At 48.3% G+C, this 14,689-nt stretch overlaps 1 protein-coding gene across 5 annotated transcripts in view; it reads right to left on the bottom strand.

The window, feature by feature from the left end:
- Positions 1-453: 453 nt before the first annotated feature.
- Positions 454-14,689, bottom strand: part of CARD10 (caspase recruitment domain family member 10) — a 49,047-nt gene continuing 34,811 nt past the window's right edge. For 4 of the 5 annotated variants that reach the window (XM_028746153.2, XM_028746150.2, XM_028746149.2 and 1 more), the window contains 8 exons: positions 13,969-14,092; positions 11,544-11,784; positions 8,620-8,689; positions 7,126-7,219; positions 5,180-5,332; positions 3,606-3,727; positions 2,748-2,863; positions 454-1,151 (listed from right to left, as the gene is read on the bottom strand). In XM_028746153.2, the coding sequence (XP_028601986.2) occupies positions 944-1,151; positions 2,748-2,863; positions 3,606-3,727; positions 5,180-5,332; positions 7,126-7,219; positions 8,620-8,689; positions 11,544-11,784; positions 13,969-14,092 (1,128 nt within the window). In that variant the 3' untranslated portion in view covers positions 454-943. The remainder of the gene's footprint in view (positions 1,152-2,747; positions 2,864-3,605; positions 3,728-5,179; positions 5,333-7,125; positions 7,220-8,619; positions 8,690-11,543; positions 11,785-13,968; positions 14,093-14,689) is intronic. The other variant, XM_028746154.2, reaches the window with a different exon arrangement.

Below are 14,689 nucleotides of genomic sequence, written 5' to 3'. Positions count from 1 at the left end.
GTGCTGACCTTTAAAGCCCTAAACGGCCTCAGCCCAGTATACCTGAAGGAGCGTCTCCATCCCCATCATTCAGCCGGACACCAAGGCCCAGCTCCGAAGGTCTTCTGGTGGTTGCCTCATTGTGAGAAGTGAGGTTACAGGGAACCAGGCCTTCTTGGTAATGGTGCCCTCCCATCAGATGTCAAGGAAATAAACAACTATCTGACTTTTAGAAGACACCTGAAGGCAGCCCTGTTTAGGGAAGTTTTTAATGTTTAATGTTTTACAGTGTTTTTAATATTCTGTTGGGAGCCGCACAGAGTGACTGGGGAAACCCAGCCAGATGGGTGGGGTATAAATAATAAATTATTACTACTAGGCAAAAAGGAAGGAGTGGAGACAGAGGCAGGCAACTAGGAACAAGTTGGAAATGTGCTTCCTTCCCAGCGAACTCAAGAAGTAGCCAGTCGTTCATTTCCATTGTTAATGCTGTTTAATTCTCTTTCCATATTCTGGTCTTCGATAAAAAGGGTCCATCAATAATTTAGGCACAATAAAGCAGCGGGTGCAGAGGGTGTCTCTCCTGCCCGCTCACAGTCCCTCTGGCTGAGGGGACACTCTATGTCCATGTGCGTGCGTGCAAAGGCACCCCACCCCCCCCACCCCCAATGCACACACATACTTCCATCAGGTAGTGAATGGAGATAGAGACAACAGCCGCAGAGAACACAGGAAACGAGGAAGGGCCTGGGAGAGTGGAGTCGATACTGGAGGCAGTGAAATGCAGAGGCACATTTCTCCCGTTCTCAGACTAATTGAGGGAAAGACTGGACCACAAAGGAAATGGGCTGTGTCTGTAGGATATCTGGAGTGAATCACAGATCCAGAACATCAGCAGCAGGTCACGGATCGAAGCCTCTGTCCTGCAGAGGCTTTTCTGCTTGCAGACACCTCCAGACACCCATCACAAATCCCTCTCCTCGACCCACACAATCCTGGTCTGTTCCTGGAAGACGTGGGCCCGCACCACCTTCACCAGCTCCTCCGCACTGCCCCAGGCGTGAGGATCCACCCAGGCCCCCAAGCACGGCAAAGTGTGCAGAGTCCACTTGGCCTTCTGGCACTGCTTCAGCACCTCCGAGTCACGAAGCCCCGGCTTCCCCAGCCAGCTCCTAGGAGGGAAGAGCACAGCAGAGAAGCATGCCATCAGTAGACTCCTCGAGACGCTATGAATAATGCATTCGCCGAGATGGGTTAAGTCAAGCATGTTAGCTTAAGCATGTTGAAGTCTAATGGTCTGATCCCAAGAACTGATGGACCGCCAAGCAAACGCTCCAGTTGGGAGCTTCCTCCGCCCCCTGCGCCAGGACGATGTCACAAATCACAGTCCACGTGCGTTCCCATCTGAAGCAAAATATTCAGGATTTTAGCAGAAGGAGCTTAAAAAAATTCAGCAGATGCTGTAACCGCCCAAAGGAGAGTTTGGGCAACCGGTGAAACCTTATGGTCCACAGCGTATTTGGGGATGGAGCGCAGTTCAGTGGTAGGGCACTCGTTTCACGTGCAGAAGGTCCCCAAGGCCAGGAAAAGCTGCATGTCCGAAACTGTGAAGAGCCACTGCCAATCCATATAGAGAAAACCAAGATGGGTGCAACTACCTATATGGCTTCTAATGTGGTGGTTTTTAAAAGCTTTCTGCATCAGCACTGCTTGTGAAGGAGTTGCAGGAAAATACTGAAGCAATGAAGGTGCAGGTTTTTAACCAGAGGTTGGATGGCCACCTGTCACGGATGCTTCCGTTGAGATTCCTGCATTGTAGGGGGTTGAACTAGATGGTCCCTTCCAACTCTGCAATTCTATGGTCCCCCGAGTTAGTTGATTCAGAATATTGGCTCAGCCTACTGGGTCTTATTGTCCTCTTGCACAGAATGAGAATAGTTCCCTAAAAACACTTCCTTGAGGCTACGGAGTTTGGGAGAGGACCAACAAAGATAGGGAAATTGTCTTTCAGGGAAACTTGTCAGCTGTTCTACTCATCTTCTCACTGCGAGACACCTGTGTTCTAGGGTGGTCAGCTGCCAAAGCAAGAAAGAGGACATGGCTCCTGCAGTTTTGATTGCAGCGCAGAAGAGGAAATTTCAACAAGCATAGCTTGCTACATCTCCTTAGACAGTTCAATGCCCCAGTCCGCTGCCTTATATTCATAGAATCATAAAATTGTAGAGTTGGAAGGGACCACAGGTGCCACCCCCTGTGATGAAGGAATCTTTTGCCCAACGTGGGGCTCAAACACATGACGCTGAGATTAAGAGCCTCATCCTCTACTGAGCGAGCTGGACCAGGCCATTTGTCCATTTAGCTCGGTCTACACTGACTGGCAGCAGCTTCCCAGGATTTCAGACAGGGCTATCTCACAGCCCTACTTGGAAATGCCAAGGACTGAACCTGGGAGACTGTGCATGCAACACGGATTTCAGACAGGGTCTCTCCTAGTAGCAGGTGCTAGAGGGTGAACCTGGGACATGCTACATGCAAAGAAGATGCTCTTCCACTGAGCTATTGCCCTTCTCCAGGCGGTAATTCAGTAGGGCGTGGAGCTGGGTCTAAGTACAATGGAAAGGTTAGTGCTTCTTCCAGCAGGCTCAGCTAGAGGAAGAAGGGCTCTCATCTGGAGCAAAGCAGGGGCGCCGGACTGCCTATACCATCTGAAGCCAGCTCTTCCCATCTGCATTGCAACCCGTGTCGATCCTGAGAAGGGCTTTTCATACCTGACTCCCCTGACGTTCTTCTCTGTGACCTCGACATGGATAACGATGGGGTATATTTCACTTTTAATTAGTTCCCTCGCCACCTGGACCTCCAGCTCCAGCAGGCAGTGTTTGTTCTGCAAGGAAATCCAACAGATTTACTGATTTAAATGGAAAAGAAATAACCCGTCCCTGACAAGTTACATTAAATCAAACCCTACACTGTGAAATATCATTGCTTTTCCAATAGTAATTCCATTAAAGGATGGGATTTACAACCAAACCAGTGAGGAAAAGAGAGAATTGAAGGGCAGGGTCAGTTGATATACAGCACGCTGGGTGTCCGATACGTCTGGGTGGGAGGAGATCTCGACACTCACCTTCAGGGACACTCGGTCTCCCATGCTAGTCAAGGAGAGCATCACCCCACAGACCTGCAGAGCCCACCAGCTTGCAGATCTGCACTCAGAAGACCCTCTTCTCTGGAGAAGGAGGACAAATGGGATGTGAACAGCTATTATGCAAAATGGCAGTCATGGAGCTTACATAGGAAGTTGTGGAGACAGCTTATTGGGACTGGTTTGAAGCAGAGGAAGACAATTTGGATTCCCCTTCCCTGGAAACAGGGCCAAAGTGTAGCCATTACATTTCCCATAACCCCAGATGGCCGCTAGTACACTCCCTGCTCTAAGAGGAATTTTAATAGTCTAGTAATTGGGAGTAGCAGTGTAGAGGCTCTCTCCACAAAGAGTTGCCTGGGTAGTGTTACAATAAAAGGGGAATCTAATTTGTCTCGAGTTTTTCCATAAGGCGTATTTAGCATAACCGTTCGTCTCGCCCTGCCTCTCAGCCCTGAAATTGCAGTGCTATAGTCCTCACCTTTCCAATAGCCTCCTTGATGATGCGCATCTTCCCACAGTTCCTCTGGCTTTCAGAGATCCCATCAGCAATAAGAATATTCTTGGAGGAGGCAGAGGAGAGTCTTTGGTCAGGAGGGGCATCTGTGAATGCAGGGAGCAAAAACCACAAAAGGATGGGTCTTGGAGGAGATGTGCCAATAAGCATGAGTTATCATGGGGGGGTGGAGGGATGCTTTCAAAGCCTAGGCCAGGGGTAGGCAACCTAAGGCCCGTGGGCCAGATGCGGCCCAATCGCCTTCTCAATCCGGCCCACAGACGGTCTGGGAATCTGCATGTTTTTACATGAGTAGAATGTGTCCTTTTATTTAAAATGCATCTCTGGGTTATTTGTGGGGCATAGGAATTCGTTTATTCCCCCCCCCCCAAAAAAAAATATATAGTCCAGCCCACCACATGGTCTGAGGGACGGTGGACCGGCCCATGGCTGAAAAAGACTAAGGCGGGCACCTTTAATCTGAAATTCTCTTTAATCAAAATTAAGTCCCAGTGAATTCAGCTACATTTACTTTCAGTTAAGAGTGCAGGGAATGGAAGCCTAAGGCTAACCTGTGAGTCAAACCCATTGAACACACTGGGAGATATTTCTGAATAAACATGCATTGGATGACACTGTAAATCATGCAAGTTGCAATGCAGAACTTTTCCCCAAAAAATTGCCCTATTTTTTCTTTTGCAAGGGAAGGAAAACAGAAGCAAGGTCTTTTGTTTTTATGACCTTAGCACTGTAGTTCCCAGTAGTTTTGTTGAGGGGATCGACCAATGGAGTTTTTTTTCTAGATCCATCTATTGGCTCTGACCTCGTTTTCCACACCACACGGTACAAGAATCATAGCACAATCTCAAGGTCCCACGTTTCACTGCATTAGGAGGCATTAATCTCGTATCAGCAAACCTTCTTTGCAGCAACACTATGGGCCATGAACATGGGTCAGTGGAGGGTTTTCTTCTTTACATCATGGGTGGGGGACCTGTGGCCTTCTAGATGTTGTTGGACTCCAACTCCCATCATCCCTGGCCACGGCTACATTGGCTGGGGCTGATGGGAGTTGGAGTCCAACAATATCAGGAAGGCCATAGGTCTCCCATCTCTGCTTTCCATAGAGATCCTCAGAGTTCTGTTTCCTGCACCCAAAGTGTGGAACCTACCTTTGTGGGGCTCAGGTAGGGAAGGGGAAAAGGCAGAAAGTCTTGTCAAAAGTCACCCCCCACCCACTTCAAGATGCAGAAGGAAGATCCTTGCTGAAAGCAAGGGTGGAGAACATGTGATCCTTCAGGTGTGGTTGGGCTACATCTCCCATGATGGGAAGTTGCAACCTCTGCAAGGGCTGGATCACCCCAACTCTGAGCTAGAGGCATGAAAAGGAGACTTTCAATGCTTACTCCTGTAGGAGTAAAGATTATTAAACCAGAGACTCATTTCCTAGCATGGTCTCAAGGTGCAAGTCCAGAGCTAGGATAAAGGACATAGACCCACTTGGCGTTTCCGGCTTCACCACCGGCCCATTGTCAAATCACTCAGCCTCTCCTGCTTACCAGATGGGCACGAGCAAAAGTCCTGATGGGAGGAAGGGAGAGCCAGAAGGTTCTTAATGAGACGGGATGCTAAGCATGCAGGTGAGAGCATGACAGGACGACGGGTCTGAACCACGAGAGGGCATACTGGGCTGTAGGGCTTTTCAGTTCCACCTGCACGTAAAAAGGCAGTGTCAATGAGCAAGTGAAGCGAGGGCAGGCTTGCTGGCTTCAGTGATTCCTTATATGTCTTTAATATGGTGATGGTTGGGAGTTGTGTGGGCCTTTGAGGTCCCCATTCCTTGACCCCTGCAAGCTGTGCTCAGCCCTCTTCTGGCTGGAGAGGGCCTGCTTATTTATTTTCCAAGTGGAACAAGGAGTCCTGTGACCCAACACGAAGCAGGGATTGAAAACCTGTTGCTCTCCAGGCGCTGCTGGACTGCAGCTCCCATAATTCCTGAGCACTGGCCATGCTGGTCAAGGCTGATGGGAATTTGAGTCCAATAGCAACCAGGAGGGCCACAGCTTCCCCATCCCTACCACCCGACCATAAAGACTAGCAAATAAGACCAGCGAATAAAGCACAAGCTTTATTCAAGTGCCTATCACCATCATCTATGATTTACTGGAAGGTAGGGAACCTCAGTCCTGGAGGCCACATGCAGCTCTCCATTTGGCCCTCGATGAGACTGTGCCAGGCCACATACCCCTCCCACAGGCGATACCCTCCTCAAATGATTTTGCCAGGCTGTGATGTAACCTAATCAGCAAAGGCAAGAATCACATCCATTGTTCTGCCCACTTTGGCATCTACTCCTGACCCTCGGAAGGCTGCCCTTGAAGGAATGGGGTCCTTGGGTTGAAAGGGGCCCCCACCCCTGCTCTGTAGTTATCTTGGGGAAAACGAGAGGGAAGGAATGAGATTCCCATGGTTCCCACTTCTTTGGCAGGCACACGATGCCAACATAATCCAACTCTAAGGTTATCATCAGAGTGCTTTCTCCAAGATCAACATGTGGTTAACAAAGTAAGGGCCTTTTCAGTGATGGCACTGTGGCAATGGAGTGTTCTCCCGAGAGAAAGGCTCACCTGGAGCCCACTCAAATGCGTCATCAGTGCCTAGCTAAAAGCTTTTCTTTCTTTCTTTTAACATTTGTTGATCTATTTAATCCTGGCCCATTTTTATGATTTTCAAGATTGGTTGTTATTCTTTATTTTTAAGTATATTTTATTGAAAGCCACCCTGATTGCATAATTAAAGGGTGGAGTATCCACAAATTAGTGAATGAATAAATAAATTCACCGGGGCCAAACAGTCAGAGCATATAACGCCAATCCTGGCCTGGCTGCCAATTAGTTTCTGGGCCCAGTTCAAAGTGCTGGTTTTGACCTCTAAAGCCTTAAGCAGCGCAGCACCGCAGTACCTCAACAACTGCCTCTCTCCATATGAACTAATCCAGACCCTGTGATAATAATCTGAGGCCCTTCTTCATGTGTTTCCTTCACAAGAGGTTCATAGGGGCCTTTTCTGCAGCAGCCCCCCCCCCCCAAATTGTGGAATGCCCTTCCAATAGAGGCTCGCCTGGCGCCTTCATTACATATCTTTAGGCACCAGGTGAATATGTTTCTCTACAACCAGGCCTTCAACTGATTAACATTCTATGTCTTTTAAAAATGTGTTTGAGGGGAGGAAGGTGTTATTGGTTTGCTTTTGTTCTCCTTTCTATTTTGGGTTCTTACTTTGTATTTTTATGTTGTGAGCCACCCTATGATCTTTGGATGGTGTTTTGCATATTGAATAAATCAAGCAAATCCTCATGAATATGCAAAACACACACACAGAGAAACACTGCCCCTGTGTAGAGAGCCCTCACACCACAGGAGGTAGACCATTCGTGGGAGCTACTTATCCGATGTTAACTCGAGAGCAACTCTTTTCTGTTGGGAGCAGAGGTTTGCAAATTCACCTGGGGAAAGCTCTTGCCAAGGGGCCTCCTCACTCTGCCCCCCTTGCTGCTTATGTTTCACCAGGCGAAGCTGGTCCAGGGCCCGTTTCTTCAGCTGGAAAGAACAAAGAGAAAGGGAGGGGAGGGGAGGGGGGGGAGGAGACAGACAGAACAAAGCATGCATCACTCAGGCGCTTGCAAAATGACAGCTACATGTTTATTATTGGAAGTTAAATAGGCTGTGCCTTGAGATACAACTCCCCGAGTGAGGCAGGGCATAGCAGCAATTAAGAGCCTTCCTCTCTCACAAGCTCTGGTCCTTCGAGAAAACAGCTCAAGATAACAATGCAAGGCATTTCTCTGCATCTCCCATAAGGGAAGGCTGTCCCTAAGAAAACGCTGCCCCAGCAGAGACAACAGCTACCACACAGGGAAGTGTAGCACTTTTCGCCTAGGCTGTGTGTCAGAGAGAGAAAGGCAGCAAGAAACCAGCTACCCATTCACACACTCCATCCAAGAAACCAGACACTGAGGCCAGGAAGTAGGACCCGAGGACTGCTCCAAGCTTTGCAGCCTGTGGGCAAGGGAAGAGGCTTAGACCAGGATGGGGTTTTCTCTCTTCATCTTTTCCTTCCCCCTGGATTTTGCCATGGTGAGCCTCCCAAAGTCAAGAGCTGCGATGATTTCCTAAAATGCAGAACCCTTCTGCCTATAAACTGGCCTAAAACATCACAATCCTGCATCTTCAGCCACTCATGGTTGCTTATGACCGCCAGACTTTTCATGGCAATTCCAGATGGGTGCGACTTGATCACTCCACAGCTGAGATAAAAGTACTTCCTGCATGTTCAAAAGCACTCCCTCCTTGACAGTACGTCACACGTTGCAGGAAAGAACCTTCTTATTACTATTAGCAAAGATTCATATTCAGCCCTTCATCCCAGGGACGCATGTTTAGTAGGCTAGCCTGGAGAGAGACTGACTGGCCTGAGGTTGCCCATTGTGTTTTGTAGCTGAGTGGGGATTTGAACTCAGGTCTCTGAGGTCCAAGCCCTTCATTCTATCTGCTGCACGACACTGGCTGCACCATATCATTTTGTGTTTTTATACTGTAAAAGTGATCTTCGGTTGAAGGGCAGTTACTGATTGATTGACTGATTTGCAGGTTCCAGGACTGAGTCTAGACAATTCCTCTTGTGCAAAGCTTACAAATGTGAGCCTCCTCTCTCAACAACTTTGGCATAACAGCCAAGGAGTTATACCAAAATCACCAATGAGCAGCAACCATTCTATCTGCTTTTTCCCCTCTGCTCCCTCTCAATCCCTTTTCCTTTTGGATTGCAACCCTGAGGATAGGGACTCCCTTACTAGTGCAAGCTGTTCTGGAAGTCTTTTGGAGAAGGGGGCTTTCCAAGAGTGGAATCAAAGAACTTTTATGATTAACAATAATAATACCACCACCGGTCCTTTCTTACCAACCCACACATACCCCCTGTTCTCTCACCTCCAGCTTACCTTAGTCTTGCAGCCTTTTTGCTGGGCTGCCACTTGACTTTTCTCCTGTATCTTCAAGAGCTGATGAGCCCTGAAAGATGACAGCAATTGAAAACCAGCTTGCTGGGAGCACACACACACACACACACACACACACACACACAGAGAGAGAGAGAGAGAGAGAGAGAGAGAGAAGCAGAACCGTGTGGCCAGCTGCTCTCAAGAGGCACAGGAATTGATTATTCCCAATGCCCTTTTTAGTGAAGAAGGCATATTGAGATATCTCTCATCCTCACAAACAGCCAGGTTGGTGAGCCTCAGCTCCTGTTTTGCTTAGCAAGGCATGGAGACACAGAGGTACACTGTCATTGCTTCCAAACAGTCAGCGTTTTGCAGGATTCAAGCGCACATCAGAACTTTAGGTCTGTGCAACTAAAGTGGATTAAGGGACTCTGTCGGCCTAGCAAAACAAATCCAGTTTAACAAAAACAATGCAATTTGGAAAGTGATGGGGAATTCAGTGTAGAATTCAACACTGGAAAGAGGGAGGAGCAACTGGGCTTTCATTAAGGAAAGTAAATTAATCAAATGGATTTTTTTAAAAAATCAAATGTGCATAAATGTGCATACAATTACAACAATAGCTTATGTAAGTGAGGGGAGGCATGGTGATGGAAGTGCTTATGCTTCAGCAAGGGCCATCTGTGAAGAAAGTGATGTGGGGTTGTGCCACTTCTAAGATTTGCCTGCCACCTTCAGTTTTTGCAAGTGTTTAGGGTAAACTCACATTTAACTTTTAAAAAAATAAAAAATAAAAACTTAGCACCCAATCAAACCAGAGATGCTTTTTTTTAGTCTATTAAAATGGCCCTAACCAATTAATTTAAATTATTAAAGGTTGCAGCCTGAGCTTTTATATACACATCATTACTTCCAGAGGGGCAGCCGTGTTAAGTCTTTTGCAGCAAGAACCATTTATTATGGCAAATTCCGTTAGCCTTTAAGATGCCACATGACTGTGTGGTCATTACTTATTTCCACTCTGTTCCAAGTGCTTTAACACAATTCTCTTCTCATTCATCTCTAATGATACTGGAGGTGAGCTCAGCACACAGATCCTAACCAGGAAAGGCCACATGGATATTCCAGAGCTTGAACCCAGTTCTCCCAAATCCCAGCTCACATCCACTGATTCACCAGTTCCCTACAGCTCCCAGGCAGCCTCTGCAACAGCAGCGTGGCCGCGTCTCCCCCTGGTTGCCCCCCACCAAATTTCTGCCTCTGTTGCCTTACCCAGCACTGCCTGCCATCCACTCAGCCTTCTCTAAAAATCCAATGGAAACACAAGAAAAAGCACAGCACCAAATAAAACTCAATTAGCACTCCAAAACCCTAGTCCATCTAAAATTAATCCAATAACGCTACATAAATATTACAAGATACCTTTAAAAACCTAGTTTAAACAAGGATGCTTTTGCAGATCCTGCTAAAAACCTGCAGACTAGACTTGGGCAATTCTCAGGGGGCAGAATGTTCTACAAAGCTCTTGTGCTGTTCTCCAACTGCTAGGATTCCTCAAAGGGGGAAGGGTTTACCAGAAGAAATTAAATGGGGGCGGGGAGGCACTCACTAACAACCTCCCCTCCCCCCAGTTGTGGGTTCCCCTATAAACCCTTCTCCTACAGCACCCACATATCATAGTGGTGCTTAGATCTATGGGTTACAACTCACCGTACCTTGTGCTAGTCAAGTGCTGAACTACAAAAAAATAGAGGGGAGTCTTAAGAAGCTGCCTTATGCCATCTCTTGGTATTAGTTGCTCTCTAGATCTCTGTGATGGTCTCTATTTTGCCCAGCAACTGTTCTCCAGGTTCTGCTGCCCAAAGAGCACGACTGCATCTCAATGTGCTTAAGTTACAGGAAGGGAGTTTTCCACGGAGCATCAGGAGAAAAGTCTTGAATGGTGATATGAAGGGTTGTAGTGCAGGGCTTTGAATGCTGAAGGCCCCACGTTCAATTCCCATCATCTCCCGGTAACGCTGGAAATGTCCGCTACTTGAAGCCCTGGAGAGATGCTGCCAGTCAATGTAGACGCAGCCAGATGTTCCAGTGGGCCTGACTTCTTATAACTTCCCTGTGCTCCTAAGAGCAGCTTAGAAGGCAGCCAATGACCAAAGCAGGGTGGAGATCTTTAGGCAAAAGCTGGGCAGCCATCAAGCATTTGGAACGCTTGAATTCTATGGATTCCCAGACTCAAGCACAGGATTGCACTAGGTGACCCCTTGACCCTTCTCTCCCTCCCTCCAGTTTTAAAATTCTGTCTTGGGCAAATCTCGGCTGCATCACCTGCTGCTGCTGTCCTTTCCCCCATTTTTAACTAGAGATACCAGGCATTGACCTTGATTGCTTCCAGACAACCCGCTTACTGATCATTCATCCCAATTTGTTCGCAGGGAGATTAGATGACAGGTGGCTGTTTACTGAGCATCCATTCTGATTTGCTTGCTGGGAGGTTAGAGGATGTTGCCTCAGGTGTTATCCCACATTTTCCATTCCATTTTCCAGTTTCTTTCCTCGTTGCAAGAAGTATGATTGGGGCAGGGCAGGGCAAGGTGGGGGGAATGTGGTGGTTGCATAAGGCCTCCCTTGCCTAAAGGATAACTTACTTAGTAGAGCATGAGATTCTTAATGTCAAGGTCATAGGTTCGAGCCCCATGTTGGGGCAAGGATTCCTACATTGCAAGGGGTTGGACTAGATGACCCCCATGGTCCCTTCCAGCTCTACAATTCCATGATTCTCTCATTCGGCTATAACTGCACAGCCTGAATTTGCCAGTATGACTGAATCCCACCCTTGGAAGCATCCCTTTGCACATGCAAAGCAGCCCTCTGCCCACTTAAGTTCTTGTGCATTAAATCACACCCAAGGGACAGAGGCCCATTACCTGCTGTAGTTAGGTACCGTGCCACTGTCCAAGTCCTGGAGGGTGAAGGGATCCACGCGGGCACAGTACCACTCCAGCCGCCCCTTGTACAAAGTGTCCGTGACGTGAAGGATCTCCCGGTGCTTCACGCACAAGGCGTAAGGGTCGGCAAGCTCCAGGAGGCTCAGGTTGGCCCGCACGTAAAAGGAGTCGCCAGGAACCTTCTTCCCAGCATCCAGTGCTTCTTTGAGAGGCTGGTATCCTGGTAAAGAGAAGAGGATGCAAATGAGAAGGGCCCTGCAGGATCAGGCCAAAGGTCCATCTAGTCCAGCTTCCTGTCTCCTGCATTTGCCAACCAGGTAGCTCACAAGCCAGGCATGGAAGCAGCAGCTCTCTCTTGTTGTTGCTGCTCCCCCCTCCACCACCAGTACAGCCTCTAGCATGCAGAAGAGACAGCAAATAGCAGTTGAGAGACGCAAATAAATGCATTCGTTTTTGATCCAAAGCATGGTTTACCATCCTCTTCAGGAAAACAAAAGGAGAAGCTCACAAACATCAATACAGTCCCTGCCTTCAGGCTTACAATCTAAATGACACAGCACCAAAGGAAAAGTGACAGGGAGGGAGGAGGAGGAAAAAAGCAAAATCAGGCACGGTTTTGTAACAAAGGGCCCCTCCACACTTGGTTTTTGTTTGGGTTTTGCAGATAAGGAACAAGTTGTTGTGAGGAAGCTCTTGTAATGACCAGCTAGAATGAAAAGAGTTCCAAGGAGAGGAGGAGGAGCCATGAGTTGCTGGTCTCTCGGCAGAGCAGATGGATGGAGTGCCCTGCTTCCTTTCCCTCCAACAGCTGGAGCTCAGTGGAGCGGATGTCTCCAAGTTATTGTTGATGGAGGAAGGAACCTGATGGAGCTCATCGCGATGATGCATTATGTAAAGTGCACAGAAAAAGTCACACGAGAGAGGGCAATGATAGATAGAGGTCTTCAAATTCTGTGTAACCGGAAAAATGTTCCACATAAAATTAGGAACTTGCAGGAGCTCCAAAGGAAAAAAGGGGGGGAAAGATGGGAGATCTAGAAGCCTCATGTATCCCTCTCCAACATCAGATAAGCAGGTGTGACTTAGGAGGCCCAATAAGTGGCCCCTCTACTCCTCCTACCCCTCCTGTGAACATGGTGTTCAAAAAAGCATTTGAGAGAGAACTTCTGTATCCTGTTACTGATCAGCATGAGAGCAGGACAACACTGCCTTACTCCAAAAAATGAGCAACAGGAAGAATCAGTGGCTGGTCCCCTCTCCTTGCTCTTTTGCACGGGACTCTGCAATTCCAGCATTGTGACAAGGCTGCTTGGAGAAGTCCTCTAAAGTGAGGTATGTAAAAGAAGCACTAGTTTAAAGATGCTGATTATAAAGAGAGAGCTGATTATGGAGAGGGGGCTCCATAACGGCCCTGCTACTCAAAGGGAAGAGAGGCATCTGGGCTTCCAACCCAAACTGCCCCCCAGGCACTAACTCCCATGATCTGAATCCAAGCTAGTGGGGAGTCTGGCTTGAGCTGGCCAGATTTTGGACAAGTTCCATCTGGGTGACTTAAATTAAAACCAGGGGCTCTTATCACTGCAAGGGTAATCCTTAAAGCTGTACATGCAAATTAAAAAGCCATGGGATACCAGAGACTCGCAGCAGCAATGGGAAATCTGTCCCAGCATGGCAACCTATAAAGTAAAGGTACCCCTGCCCGTACAGGCCAGTCGTGTCCGACTCTAGGGTTGTGTGCCCATCTCACTTAAGAGGCCGGGGGCCAGCGCTGTCCGGAGAACCTTCCGGGTCAGGTGGCCAGCGTGACAAAGCTGCATCTGGCGAGCCAGCGCAGCACACACGGAAACGCCGTTTACCTTCCCACCAGTAAGCAGTCCCTATTTATCTACTTGCACCCGGGAGTGCTTTCGAGCTGCTAGGTTGGCAGGCACTGGGACCGAGCAACGGGAGCGCACCCCGCCGCGGGGATTCGAACCGCCGACCTTTCGATCGGCAAGTCCTAGGCACTGAGGCTTTTACCCACAGCGCCACCCGCGTCCCTTATGGCAACCTATATGACACCCTAAATGAACGGTGTGGTATATACTTCAAGTATTGCAAAAGAAAAGCATAGAGCTACAACAGGGGCACTGCACTGAACTGCCACTCTTGGCTAACTGCAGGTCTCGTGTGATCTAATGGTTCTAAGATATCATTCCATAGCCACAGGGACTAGAAACTTGGTTTGTGCTTACTTCTTCTAAATAAATCAAAACTTGAAAAGTGGCAGCACCCTAGGCCAGATATTTAGCTAAAATGTTTCTGCAGCAGCATCACAGCTGTGCAACAGACCCACAGCCTTGACTGTCCAGATTAGTTAAGGACAGAACAATCACATATGCAGGATTGGGTAAAAGTGGCTTACCTCTCATATCAGGGAGGAAAAGCAGAGCAGATGGATCATCCCAGTGCAGCAGACTCAGGTAAGCTACTTCCAGGGTGCAGTTCTCCAGAGAGAGCACTTCCCCGTTTAGCTGCGGACCCCTAAGCTGCCGCAGAAACACACACAGAGTAGAGATGCAGGGATCAGTTGCAATTAGCTTTGTAAAAAAATAATAATAATCTGGGCTTTAAAAAAAGAAAAAGAACCGTGCTGCTACCTCTCCATCCATCCCCTCTGCAATCTTTAAAACAAAACAAGCAAGCAAGCAAGCTGTAGGCTGTTAATGCACGCTTGATAGCAGGTTTCCCGGGGACAGGAGATCTGAAAAAACAGGCTGCTGTTCAACTTCCGGTTCAGCGCGATTCCGACGCAGGCGGGGATTTCTTCACTGCGGAGAATCCCGAACTTTCTGGAGGAAAATAGGGGTGCCACAGGGCGCAGTGGCCCCCTGAAAAGTGTCTGGTGGGCGTCCAGACACATTGGATCCCACGCAGCCGAACGTGGCCTTCCTGGCCGTCAGGTAACTCCAGCTTGCTGGAGCGAAGAGTACGGCGGGGGGGAGAAACAGGCTGAGGGAAGCCATAACTGCCTCCGGAAAAGTGAAGCCCCGAGCTTGCAGGAGAAACGCTGGATTCTCCGGGAAAATAGATTCGAGTCTAAATAAGAGTGGGGACTATTTGAGAAAAGTACTTAAGGAAAGACT

This window comes from Podarcis muralis, chromosome 10, assembly GCF_964188315.1.
Source record: "Podarcis muralis chromosome 10, rPodMur119.hap1.1, whole genome shotgun sequence".
NCBI classification, from domain to species: domain Eukaryota; kingdom Metazoa; phylum Chordata; class Lepidosauria; order Squamata; family Lacertidae; genus Podarcis; species Podarcis muralis.
The sequence above is the reverse complement of the archived record's forward strand: the minus strand, read 5'-3'. Positions and strand labels throughout refer to the sequence as shown.